Source organism: Malus sylvestris, chromosome 5, assembly GCF_916048215.2.
Source record: "Malus sylvestris chromosome 5, drMalSylv7.2, whole genome shotgun sequence".
NCBI lineage: Eukaryota > Viridiplantae > Streptophyta > Magnoliopsida > Rosales > Rosaceae > Malus > Malus sylvestris.
Genome location: NC_062264.1, coordinates 31,454,241 through 31,467,197, shown reverse-complemented (window position 1 = coordinate 31,467,197; position 12,957 = coordinate 31,454,241). Strand labels below are relative to the sequence as shown.

At 38.3% G+C, this 12,957-nt stretch overlaps 3 protein-coding genes and 1 pseudogene across 48 annotated transcripts in view; 1 reads left to right on the top strand and 3 right to left on the bottom strand.

The window, feature by feature from the left end:
• LOC126622453 (uncharacterized) overlaps positions 1-1,541 on the bottom strand; it is a 35,200-nt gene extending 33,659 nt beyond the window's left edge. For 2 of the 5 annotated variants that reach the window (XM_050291248.1, XM_050291249.1), the window contains exon 1: positions 790-906. In XM_050291248.1, coding sequence (XP_050147205.1) covers positions 790-891 — 102 coding nt within the window. In that variant the 5' untranslated portion in view covers positions 892-906. Of the gene's footprint in view, positions 1-789 lie in introns of all 5 variants that reach the window. The other 3 variants (XM_050291247.1, XM_050291246.1, XM_050291245.1) reach the window with 3 other exon arrangements.
• Positions 1-12,957, top strand: part of LOC126622426 (MDIS1-interacting receptor like kinase 2-like) — an 85,296-nt gene that overhangs the window by 6,421 nt on the left and 65,918 nt on the right. For 4 of the 21 annotated variants that reach the window (XM_050291151.1, XM_050291153.1, XM_050291152.1 and 1 more), the window contains one exon: positions 8,049-8,322. The exons of 5 other annotated variants lie outside the window; for them this stretch is intronic. In XM_050291151.1, the coding sequence (XP_050147108.1) occupies positions 8,049-8,322 (274 nt within the window). Of the gene's footprint in view, positions 1-8,048; positions 8,323-8,480; positions 9,754-9,832; positions 10,452-12,957 lie in introns of those variants that run through there. 12 more of the 21 variants (XM_050291169.1, XM_050291165.1, XM_050291170.1 and 9 more) reach the window with 12 other exon arrangements.
• The window catches only part of LOC126622447 (MDIS1-interacting receptor like kinase 2-like), a 78,881-nt pseudogene that overhangs the window by 42,008 nt on the left and 23,916 nt on the right, over positions 1-12,957 (bottom strand).
• The window catches only part of LOC126622442 (uncharacterized), an 82,693-nt gene continuing 80,859 nt past the window's right edge, over positions 11,124-12,957 (bottom strand). For 15 of the 22 annotated variants that reach the window (XR_007623476.1, XR_007623455.1, XR_007623456.1 and 12 more), the window contains one exon: positions 11,124-12,472. The gene's annotated coding sequence lies outside the window, so the exon portion shown is untranslated. The remainder of the gene's footprint in view (positions 12,473-12,957) is intronic. The other 7 variants (XR_007623466.1, XR_007623472.1, XR_007623473.1 and 4 more) reach the window with 6 other exon arrangements.

Here is a 12,957-nt window from a genome sequence, read left to right as displayed (position 1 = left end):
GAGAAACCGCTTCAGCCACAACAACTCCTTGCATGCTTCTGTAGCGGCTATGTATTCAGCCTTGATTGTGGACAAAGCAACGCACTTTTGTAACTTGGATTGCCAAGACACGACTCCCCCTGCAAAAGTAAACAAGTACCCAGACGTAGACTTTCTACCATCCAGGTCACCTCCCATGTCAGCATCTGTAAATCCTTTCAAGATTGGTTTGGAACCGCCAAAGCACAAGCACATCTTAGAATTCCCCTTCAAATATATGAGAATCCACTTACCAGCTTCCCAGTGGTCCTTCCCTGGATTAGAGAGAAACCTGCTCACCACACCTAATGCATGAGCAATATTTGGCAGTGTGCACACCATTGCATGCATGATACTTCCTACTGCGGAAGAGTAGGGAACAACTGCCATTTTCTCCTTTTCTTCATATGTTTTTGGACATGACTCTTTGCTCAACATGATATGATTGGCTAAAGGTGAGCTTACCGGTTTGGCTGCTTTCATGTTGAACCTTTCAAGCACCCGTTCAACATACTTTTCTTGTGATAACCACAACTTCTTGGATTTTCTGTCACGAATTATCTCCATGCCCAAAATCTACTTGGCTGGCCCTAAGTCCTTTATGTCAAAGGACTTAGATAACTCTTCTTTGAGCTTTTTAATCATAGAAGCATCTTGACCGGCAATCAACATGTCATCAACATAAAGCAATAAAATGATGAATTTACCTTCAGAAAATTGTTTGATATAGACACAAGAGTCAGTATGAGTTCTCTTGTACCCATTACTCACCATGAATGAGTTGAACTTCTTATTCCATTGTCTCGGAGCCTGCTTAAGACCATATAAGATCAAGCCCCGACGGCCCTTGAAGAAAGCACCATCGTTCATCATCCGTTCATCCTAAGATCAAGCCCCAACGGCCCTTTGGATCAACAAACGTCGACAAATCCATACATCCAACCGTTCTTCAAGATCAAGCCCAAAAGCCCTTGAAGATCCGCTCATCACCGTTATTCAAGATCAAGCCTCAACGGCCCTTGAAGAAACACTCATCCTCAAGATCAAGCCCCAACGGCTCCTTGAAGATCCGCTCAAATCCACCTTCAAAGATCAAGCCCACGACCCCTTGAAGAAAATTCCAACAGTTCATCCAAGATCAAGCCTCGACGGCCCTTGGATCAACGAAACATCCACAAATCAATACCTTACGGAGATCGAATCAGAGGATCAAATTAGAGAGAGATTGTAACCCAAAATCATCAAACACAAATATTATTTTGTGCACGTTGTTCTTGTCTCTTTCGTTTTAGGAATTTTCCGTGTTCACAATAATATAACAAAATAATCATGTTCATCAATACATATTAACTAAAATAACATATACATAATAATTATAACAACACAAGTATAATAATTAAAACAAGAAACGATATATTTATGCCCAATAACAAATTAAACAACCAACAAATTTAAAAAAAAAAAAAAGCCTAACATCATTTATAAATAAAGAGGGCGAGTGAAACATCAACCACTCACCTCCAATTAAAATAGAATGCAACTGAAGTGCATGCCGTAGAGAGGAAGACAGGAAGAGTGCATGGGAGAAGAGAAGTGGAAGGAAGGCGCAGATTAGAGAATCAAGTTAGGTTAGGTCCGGTTGTTTTTAGGCTTTAGGTTTTGTATTTTCAGATTGCCCCAAATGTTTCAATGTTTCCAAACAGATTTAAAATATTTTTCAAATTTACAAAAATACCCTTGCCGTGTCGTGTCCAACCCGTGTCAGGGGCATGTCGGAGTGTTCATGCAACCTAGTCTAAAATGCGTCAAATGTTGGAGGATTAAAAACACACTCTAACACTTTGGAGTTTCAGAGTGTCCGTGCAACCTAGTTTGTGGATATTACCCAAACCCATACACCCTTCCAAAACCCTAGCAATCGATGTAAATTTGAAACCAAAAAAAATTGGGGGAAATTAATAGATAATCAAATTTACTTGTGGAGATGAAGAGGGCAATTTTCGCTTTACCTTCAGTCAAGAGGAATTTGTAAAACGTGGTGGTGGCGGCTATCTGGGTTTTGGATGAGCAACAGCGATCTGGGTTTTGGGTCTAGAATGATGTGGAAGAATAGGGTTGCCAAATGAAACGTACGGAAATTGATTTGGAAGAGCAGGTTGTCGTGTGAATTCGAACTGCAGTAACAAGGAAAAGGTCAGGGAACGTGTCGATTCGGACTGAAGCAAAAAAGCAAAGGTGGAGGAGGAAAGCCGCGAGCGAACCGCGCCTAAGAAAGGGCATTCTTGTCTTTTCACTATACCCCCATAAAATAAATGAAAGAAAAGAACGTTTGAAGAGGACAAATCCGTCATTTCATTGTGCTTCGGAACAGCTGCCGGGTTTTAGTATATATAGAATTTAGTTAATAGCATATTCCTGTGATGTTGTATTCTCATTAGTACGTCCACCTTATAAGGATCCTTTGTACCATCATGTAAATAATCACTGAATATTACAATTAACACCAAATTTTATAGATTCCAAGTTAATATTAGAACACAAAGTTTTATATATGTTATCGAAAACTCTGTCGTCGTCGTCTATTTGTCATGCCACAATTAGTAATTAAATGACTTTCGCTTTCAGTGTATTTTTGCGTGGATGATCTTTCAATGGTAACTAAAAAATTATTTGATTAAGATTATGAGAAATATTGTTCAAGAAAACATACATAAAGCTCATAAAACATAGGAATTTTGTAGTTTGTAATACAAGTCATAAAACAGATTACAACAATGTAAAATCCACAAACACTAGGTCAAGAACGAGACCCTTTTTCTGCATGCTCCTCCCCTTTGCTTCTATCACCTCCACAAATAAATCCGAGCTAGTAAGAATCTTGGAGGTGCAGAGTTTCTAATCCTTTCTTTACGCTTGGAATTTCAGGAAGGATTTTTCAACTCAATCAAGAGCTGCGTGGTGCCAATGTTGAGTGACCCGGTCTAGTCTTCCCGTGGCCCTTGCACAGACTGAACAAAGTCCAGCCCCAGCGTGCGTGGACTGTGAAGGATTGAAATGTCTTGGTCAAGTGTGGAGTTGATGCATATAATATTAGATTCAACGTAAAGCGTGTGGGTTGAGGGCACGTAAATGTGTCACACGTAAACACGATAAACACGGTACATAATTGAAAAAGAATGTGTAAATTACAAAAAAATACTACCTTACCTTAATTATGGATCGAAAAACAATCTCATACCTCATGTTTTAAAAATTGCAATATCATACCTCAACTTATGAATTCGTTGCAATGTTAGACATTTGTTAAATTTTCTGTCAATTTGACTGTTAAATGATGACGTGATCCACATTGAAATACAAAATTAATAAATTATTAATTTTTATTTAACAATTAAATTAATTAAAACAAAACTCTATCCCTCCTCTCTCCCCATCGCCGGTCCTATTTCACCCTATCCAAATCTCTCTCACTATTTACATCTGGTAAAAAAATATTTCCTCCTATGCAGCAATGATTTCTGTAAAAAGGTAAATAATCAAACAATAATCTCTGTTAATTGTGCTAGAACATAAAAAATTGCTGATGTGTTTGTTGATGGTGGTGATGTTGAAGAAGATGCAGATCTTGAAGGTGACTTTGATGGTGTTTGTAGAGGTCGTAAGGGGCCCAAAGAAGATCGACAGGGCAAGGCATTCCCGAATCTTCTGCTGGTTCCATCAGTGGTGAATCGCTTCCACGTTGCCGCCGAACACCAGAACGGCAGAAGAGAACCCAGCTCGTATATCCGCTTCTCCTTGGGAATCTCCATCGAATTCTCGATCTTTCTCGTAAGCGGTCCATCTACCAAGTCGGTCACCATCACGCCGGTGTTGAAATAGCACGGGCGCTTTCGATCGAACACCTAGAGTGCGTGGACTGTGAAAGGATGTCTTGGAAGTGTGGAGTTGACGAATAAATATCAGTCGTCAGCGTCTAGCGTGTGGGTTGAGGCTTGAAAATGTGTCACGAGAAACACAACACATAACACATAATCAAAAGGGAAAAGAATATCTAGAAGAGTACAGTAGATGTTCTGATGAGTGATTTCAAATAAAGCAAGCAGCAGAGCAGCAAGTGAACCGAGTTGATCATGTCTTTTACCAAAATACTTGCAAAATCTTCAAGTAACAATTAATCAGATTAATTAACTAGAAATTCAAATGGACAAATATGTGCATATTATAAAAAGTAAATGAAAAACAGAAAAACCTTGCGACAAAAAAAAATAAAGGAAAATTCAGAAAAACTTGTACTTCCGGGTAGCTTCTCGGAACGGCCGACCCAATGAAGCTTTCGGCGGGCCAGGCAGCGGCAATCCATTGAATTGCGCATGTTCACACAATTAGACTTTTTCTTTTGGGGTGTGATATCCACACATCCCATTTTACTTCACATACATCTTTTTAATTTTCGACCGTTGGATCGGATGAATTAAAGAAGATCAACAGACAAAAATTATCAAGGGATGTGTGAGAAGTAAAATAGGGTGTGTAGATAGCATATCCATTTCTTTGTTAACAAAATAATTGTTGCTTATTGTTTTCCTTAGCTATCCCACTTTTAGTGTAGGTTGTGGGAAAATTCCCAAATTCCTGCTTAGGATATTAGAATAGGCATCCTGATTCTCTTATTTTTCTTTCATAAATATCTATTCGATTGGAAAATATGTTTTCCTTACCTACTCATTGTTCATAGACTAACCCGAGTGTTCTTAGGTACCGTTTGGAACGCAGATGGGACGGGACGGAACGGAACAGGACGGAATAGATGATGTAAATATTGAAAAAGATAAGGAGAAATTTTGTCATAAAATGTTATAAATTTGTGTTTCACGGATGTGGAACGGGTCGTTCCAGGGGGAAGAGGTGGAACGAAAAATCAGCCAATTTCGTACCATGGGACAACCCGTTCCACAGTTTTTAGGCGTACCAAACGTGGGACGGAACGGCTCGTCCCGTTCCTTCCCGTCCCGTCCCACGTACCAAACGGTACCTAAGAGTCGGTACTTTATATGACTTTTTGTGAAGTGAGCAGAGCAAGTTCCACTCTCAACCTAGTCAGTCTTCAATCTACCAGTTACTTTAATGTCCTGTCTTCTAATTTGTATTTGTTCAGGATTTCAAAATTAATTTCTGATTTCTACCATTTTCATTATTGTTCTATTATTTTAAGCTACAGATGAAGTGTTAAGTGTTATACATGTTAGGTAGAATTAAGAAGTGAATTAGGTCCTCTTGAGAATGCAGGGGATAATTCTATGGGTGTTAACTTGGTTTTTAGTTTGATTGTTTAGCTATAACATAAAATCTCAATACTTACATTTACAATATTAGAATGCACTGATCTAAACAAGAGACTATTAAATCACTGAAAAAAGTCCTCTCTAACTGGTATAAAATCAGATTCTTTTCCACCAAAAACAAACTATGTAACCATACTTTATCCTTTTTTTTTTTAATTTTTTATAGTATAAACCTGTTGATGTATGAATTAATTACATGTATTTTAATATTTCATATTTTTTTTCTTGTCTAGGTTGCTTTCTTGACAATCAAGAGTACTGGACAAAAACTTTAGGTGCTTCAGTGAACTTTGATTTTTTCCCTTGCCTAGGTTGCTTTTTCGATTTTAATTTTAATTTTTAATTTTTAATTTTATGTAGGGACAAAAGTTCCATGATTGTTTGTATGTGGACCGTATCGATTAAATCTTTTGTTTGTTAAAATCTTCTAACATTTTTAATGTGAATAATATTAATTGTCTATGGCATAATTTTTCTTAAAATTTATAATCCCGCAACAAAGCGTTGGGTATCAATTTTTAGTTGACAACGAGACTCCAATTGGAGATCACAGAAGGCAAGATTGGACCCGTAAATACATTATCGGAGAAATCCAACTGGAGAATGCTGCTCAGATTGGACAAGGGCAGTGGCAGCTCCCCACTAAGAAAATTGGAAGCCAAGGAACAAGTACGTGAGGTCGGTAACTAAATCTCATGTAGAACAAGGACAGTGGCAGCTCCCCACTGAGAATGCTGCTTAGTTTTAGGTTTCATATTGAAGAAATGCTCATGTAGAACTCATGGTTTGTTATATTCAGTTAACCTAGTTAACAGATTCTTTTAGTTCCGAAATAAATCTAAACTAGGTGAAATTTCGGAGGTGCAGAGTTCCTAAACCTTTCTTTACGCTTGGAGATGTGTGGTGCTAACGTTGATGGACGCGGTCTAGTCTTCCCGCGGCCCCATCTATTTGCGCAGACTGAACAAAGTTCAAAGATGTCTTATTTTTGAAAATTTCTTAGGTGGACGGCTAAAGGATATGGCACATCAAGTCATTTTAGCAGAGTTTAATTCTAGCTGCGTGTGGGTTACGGCATTGTCACAAGCAAACACGACAAACATCATGACTTGATGTGACCAATGCCTTGATCACGTATTTACCAAAACATTTGCAAAATCAAGTAACAATTAATCAGATTAATTAACTAGAAATTCAAATGGAAAAATTTGTAAACATTTTCACTCGACAAAATTAGCCAATTGGCTAACGAAATGGACAAATTTGCCAAATGCCCATGGAAATTCAAAATTCAGGAACCACAAACGTATGCATATAATAAAAAGTAAATGAAAAATAGAAAAACCTTGCAACCAAAAAAACAAAGGAAATTAAAAAAAACTTGTACTTTCTGGTAGCTTCTCGGAACGGCCGACCCAATGAAGCTTTCGACGGGCCCGGCAGCGGCAATCCATTGAGCTTATTGGAAGACAGAGGCAACAGAAGATTAAAAGCATTACGCGTACTTTAATGGTCATGTGCGAAATTCCAAGCGTAAAGAAAGGATTATAAAGTCTGCATGCACCTCAAAGTTGTTATTAGCTCCGATTTATTTGTGCCTTGGACAAAGGGAAATACTCCACCAAAAAATAACAGATCATCATGCAACTCAAAACCATGACATTTCATTATATGCTCCTGCTGCTGTTCGCATTGCCACTGATCAAAACGACATCAATATCTCCAGGAAAACAAGCAGAATCACTCATCAAATGGAAGGACGACTTTTCTTCATCATCATGGCCACCTTCGCTACTCAATTCATGGTCCCTCACCAATCTCAGCAGCCTCTGCAACTGGACTGCCATTGTCTGCACCAAAACCAGAACAGTCTCCGAAATACAGCTCTCCCATATGGAAATTAACGGAACACTGGCTCTTTTCGACTTTTCCCTATTTCCAAATCTCACCCACTTCAACCTGAGTGGCAACTATTTCCGAGGGCCCATACCATCAGCCATTGGAAATCTCTCCAGCCTCGCAACTTTGGACTTCAGCAACAAAGTTTATGCAGAGACTCATAACCAATTCTCTGGCCCAATTCCGGACAGTATAGGTTTGATTTCTGGTCTTCAACATATTGACCTGAGTATGAATCTTCTGGAAGGGAAAATTCCACCCTCTATAGGCAAACTCAGGGAGCTCCGGTCCCTTGATCTTTCATACAACTCCTTAAACTCTTCTATCCCTTCTGAGCTTGGTCTTTGCACAAACCTCACCCACTTGTCCCTGTCTTCCAATAAACTCAATGGGGAACTGCCTCTGTCCTTGTCCAATCTGAAAAACCTTGTTGAATTGCTTTTAGATAATAATCTATTTGTTGGTCAAATCCTTCCTTCTCTGGTCTCCAATTGGACGGAATTGGTCTCTTTGTACCTTGACCACAATAGCTTCAGTGGAACCATTTCAGTAGAAACTGGGCAGTTGAGACAATTGCAGTATCTAAGCCTGTATTCCAACAAATTCAGCGGAGAGATTCCTCATTGTCTAGGCAATTTATCTCAGCTTCATGGACTCTATTTGGACCAGAACCACTTGAGAGGAGAGATTCCTCAGAGTCTAGGCAAATTGACTAAGCTTCAGGGACTCTTTTTGTCCTCTAACCAATTGATAGGAGAGATTCCTCAGAGTCTCGGCAAATTGACTCAGCTTTGGGGACTCTATTTGTCCGATAACAACTTGACAGGAGAGATTCCTCAGAGTCTAGGCAATTTATCTCACCTTCAGGATCTCTATTTGTCCTATAACCACTTGACAGGAGAGATTCCTCAGAGTCTAGGCAAATTGACTCAGCTTGAGCAACTGTATTTGTCCAATAACCACTTGACAGGAGAAATTCCACAGAGTCTAGGCAAATTGACTCAGCTTCAGGGACACTATTTGTCCGATAACCACTTGACAGGAGAGATTCCTCAGAGTCTAGGCAAATTGACAAAGCTTCAGCAACTCTATTTGTCCTATAACCAATTGACAGGAGAGATTCCTGAGAGTCTCGGCAAATTGACAAAGCTTCAGCAACTCTATTTGTCCTATAACCAATTGACAGGAGAGATTCCTGAAAGTCTCGGCAAATTGACTCAGCTTCAGCAACTCTATTTGTCCGATAACCACTTGACAGGAGAGATTCCTCAAAGTCTAGGCAATTTATCTCGCCTTCAGAGACTTGATTTGTCCGCTAACAACTTCACAGGAATGATCCCACGAATTTCAGGTATGTTGGACCTCAAGCTTCTTTCATTGTCTAATAACAATTTGACAAGGGTAATACCAATTTTTCTGTTTCTTGTCGTAGGTTTAACAGGTTTGGACTACTTGAATCTCAGCAGTAATTCACTATCGGGTGCAATACCATCAGAATTGCGCATGCTCACAGAATTAGACGTTTTCAATGCCTCACACAATCATCTCTCAGGAGAAATTCAATCAGCATTAGCTGACCTGTTGACTCTAAATATAAGTATGTATGACTTTTCGTATAACAACTTAACAGGGCCATTCCCAACTTGTGGCATTTTCAATAAGGTGCCAACAAGTGCGTTTGTTGGTAACCATGGCTTGTGGAGTGCAGAGGGACCAACTGAATGTAAGTCCTCCAGTACAAATTCCAAAAGTGCTAAGAAGAATATGGTATCTATTATCCTTTATTCCTTTTTGGGTTTCACAGTAGGTGCAATTTCCATTGCTGCTCTGTTTCTTATGTTTTGTAAGAGGTCCACGATCCGGCCTCAGGTAATCAAAACTTCTCAAAACTTCGAGAGTTTTGAAGCAATGATATTGCAAGAGGAAGTAAAATTTACGTTTGCAGAAGTTGTAAAGGCTGTAGATGACTTTCATGAGAAATACTGCATTGGCGAAGGAGGTTTTGGAAAGGTTTACAAGGCAGAGCTCCAATCAGGCCAAGTTGTTGCAGTTAAGAGGCTTAACACGGACGACTCTAATGACGTTCCAGCGATCAATCTTCAAAGTTTTCAGAATGAAATTCGTACTTTGACAAATATTCGGCACCGGAACATCGTTAGACTATATGGCTTCTCTACAAGGAAGGGTTGCATATTCTTGCTTTATGAATACTTAGAGAGAGGCAGCCTCGGAAAAGCATTGTATGGGATAGAAGGGGTTACTGAACTTGGCTGGCCATATAGAGTAAACATTGTGCAAGGACTTGCTCGTGCACTTTCTTACCTGCACCATGACTGCTCACCACCAATTGTGCATCGTGATGTAACTGTCAATAATGTATTGCTCGAGCAGGATTTCGAGCCCCGACTCTCAGATTTTGGAACAGCAAGACTGTTGAGTATTGATTCATCCAACTGGACCAACATTGTTGGTTCACTAGGATATATGGCCCCAGGTAATGTAAAATTTTTAATGTTGTGCAACTTTGTACCATCTTTTGTAGAGTTGATATATTTTCTTCTCTTTATACGCAGAGCTTGCATATATTATGCAGGTGACAGAAAAGTGTGATGTTTATAGCTTCGGAGTGGTGGCACTAGAAGTCATGATGGGAAGGCACCCCGGGGATCTGCTAGAGTCCCAACTATCAGAATCATCAGCGTCAATGAAAGGAAATGCAGACTTGCTTCTGAAAGATGTGTTAGATCAACGACTAGAGCCTCCAGCCAATGAATTGGCAAAGGCAGTGGTGCTTGTAATGAGTATAGCATTGGCTTGTATACGGACGCGTCCCAGGTTGCGTCCGACAATGCATTTTGTGTCACAGAATCTGTCAGCTCAGAGTCTTCCTTGCCTTCCTAAGCCATTTGGTATGCTTACCATCAACAAGCTATCGGCCCTTCAAAACTAGAAGAAAATAGAGAACATGCGGCTCCGACTTCACATTAGAATTCTTGCTACGAGCAGTCTATCAAATATGGAAAAGTTGTGGAATTTTATTTTTTTTAATTTTTTTTCTTAATGTATACAACTTCATAAACAGGTAATTGATATCTGCACCACCTTGATTACAACAGAGTGTTGCAAATTGTGTTTGGTAATGTGGAATTCGTACTTGCATAAATAACAAGTTACACACAAGTGCTCTGTCGAGATACTTTCTTTTTTGGTTTGATTTTCCTGTTTGTCGTAATTGATATTGTGATTGTAATTATCTCTCTATCAACGATTTACATAGCTGTAGTTAGGGACTACTAGAAAATTTGCCCGCACTTGGATGCGGGGATTGAAAGTATTAGTCAGAACATGCATGAATAATTTCTACACAAAGTATCTAAAATGACGGTACAATATGTAAGAACCAATGAAGTGATAATTTGCTTGCTATAAATGGATATGCATGCTATAAGAAACATTCATTTGCAGATCGTATTGTGTCCTCAATATTGTACTCATAGTTTCAAGTAATCAGCCCACTCCATGCGTGAAAAACACAAAAGTAGAAGACACAATACTTGAGCATCTGGTAGGAATAGCAAGCTCGTGAAAAAATTGCTAAACCGTCTTACAAATTCAATTGCCAAACGTCATACTATAACCCAAGACAAAGATAAAGCATATAGTTTGTTTACAAATCAAAACGAAGTGCTGCCATAATGTGCAACTGAAAAAATGCCTCTTAATGCCATCTTGCAAGAAATGAATGCAGTTCGAAAACAATCCAAAAACACCTTAGAAATCTTTATCACCCCAATCTTACCAAATAGAAGCATAAACGGACAGGATCCCTCCCTAATTTTGTAATAGAAATTCTAACAGATAGTATCAGGCACCAAAGGTCTTAACTTATCTTTGGCATAAATATGTACTGCAAGTTTAGTTCAAATGAAACAAATACACATGTAAAGTAAAAGGCATCAACGCTACATGCACTGCTTTACAACCATCTCAAGTTGTTGACACAATGCTTAAAATATTCGAGACTCAAAGATTTTCACACAAACAGAACACCTCACCTAAACAATAACTGAAGTTGTGGTATCTGAATTAAGCAGGCTTTCTTCAATATCATCTCATATTTTCTTTTCATCTTTCCTATATGATACAATAAACCGTTCACATTCAGACATACATAAGAGAATCTGCCACACTGTACTATTACAGTTGCTAGTCCTGAACAAAAATGCAAGTGCAGTTGCTCTTAATTGAGAACTTCATCAAATAAACAATAATAAAATTTAATGTAATCTGTCAAAAAAAAAAAAAAAAAGCAATCATTTGAAGGCACCGTAATGCCTTCACCATCGTACACTTGTAGCATGTAATTGATGCATCTGTTGTTCAATGAAGTCAGTTGCTTCGCTAAAAAAGTTAAATTACAATAAATACAATGATATCCACTTTATGAGAAATCATGCAGAAGCAAATGTAAATGATAATGGAATCATAAATGCGAATGAGAAACACAAACTTGCCAAAAAGAAAACCTATTATAGCGTGCAAAGATACTAGCATTGTATTTTTTTTAGGGAATTGTTATTAGCACTCCAAAAATCTCATTCTACACTCCAAACTTTCTATATTAGGAAAGAACAATACACTTGTGAGGAGTGTAGAATAAGATTTTTAGAGTGCCAATAACAGTTCTTTTTTTTTAATGCATCATTCATTTCGCAACACATTTAAAAAAGTTTGTTTGAAAAAGCTTTTGCTATGATGATCAGGTTTTGCAAAAAATAGTACGAAAAAAATAAAGAAACAATTACTCAAAAGACAAAATAATGACCTAGTAATGGCAAAATACACTCCTCAACAATGCACACAAACTTGTGAGTTGAAATTTTGAAACATTCAACAACAAAAAGAAAGAAGCAAAATTAGAAGAAAACAAAGAGATGCTCACTCAAAAAGAAAGAAGAAACAATACCAGGCTTCTTCTCTTCGGCGTCCAGAATTCCATCGTTGACTCCTTCAACCTTAAACGTATTTAAAATACAAAATGGAAAAAAACCCAGTAGAAATCATCCCATAGAATTAAATCATCCAAGTAAAATTAGACCATGGACACAAAAAGAAATGAAGGCAGTTTAATCTGACTTAATCAGTGACTTACTGAATAATCTTGGAATTTGTCCCATGCAAGTGTTCGACTTCAACCCCCATCCTCATTGCCCCTGTAATATGTAGACATAAAGAAAAAGAAATCAACTTTAAGTTATCAATCAAATCATTTGCTTGGCTAAAAAGGTTAAAATACAATAAATATATTCACATCCAATTTATGAGATATCATGCAAAAGCAAATGTGAATGATTACAGAATTATGAATACAACAACAACAACAACAACAAAGCCTTTTCCCACTAAGTGAGGTCGGCTATATGAATCCTAGAACGCTATTGCGCTCGGTTTTGTGTCATGTCCTCCGTTAGATCCAAGTACTCAAGTCTTTTCTTAGGGTCTCTTCCAAAGTTTTCCTAGGTCTTCCTCTACCCCTTCGGCCCTGAACCTCTGTCCCGTAGTCACATTTTCGAACCGGAGCGTCAGTAGGCCTTCTGTGCACATGTCCAAACCACCGGAACCGATTTTCTCTCATATTTCCTTCAATTTTGGCTACTCTTACTTTACCTCAGATATCCTCATTCTCAATCTTATCCTT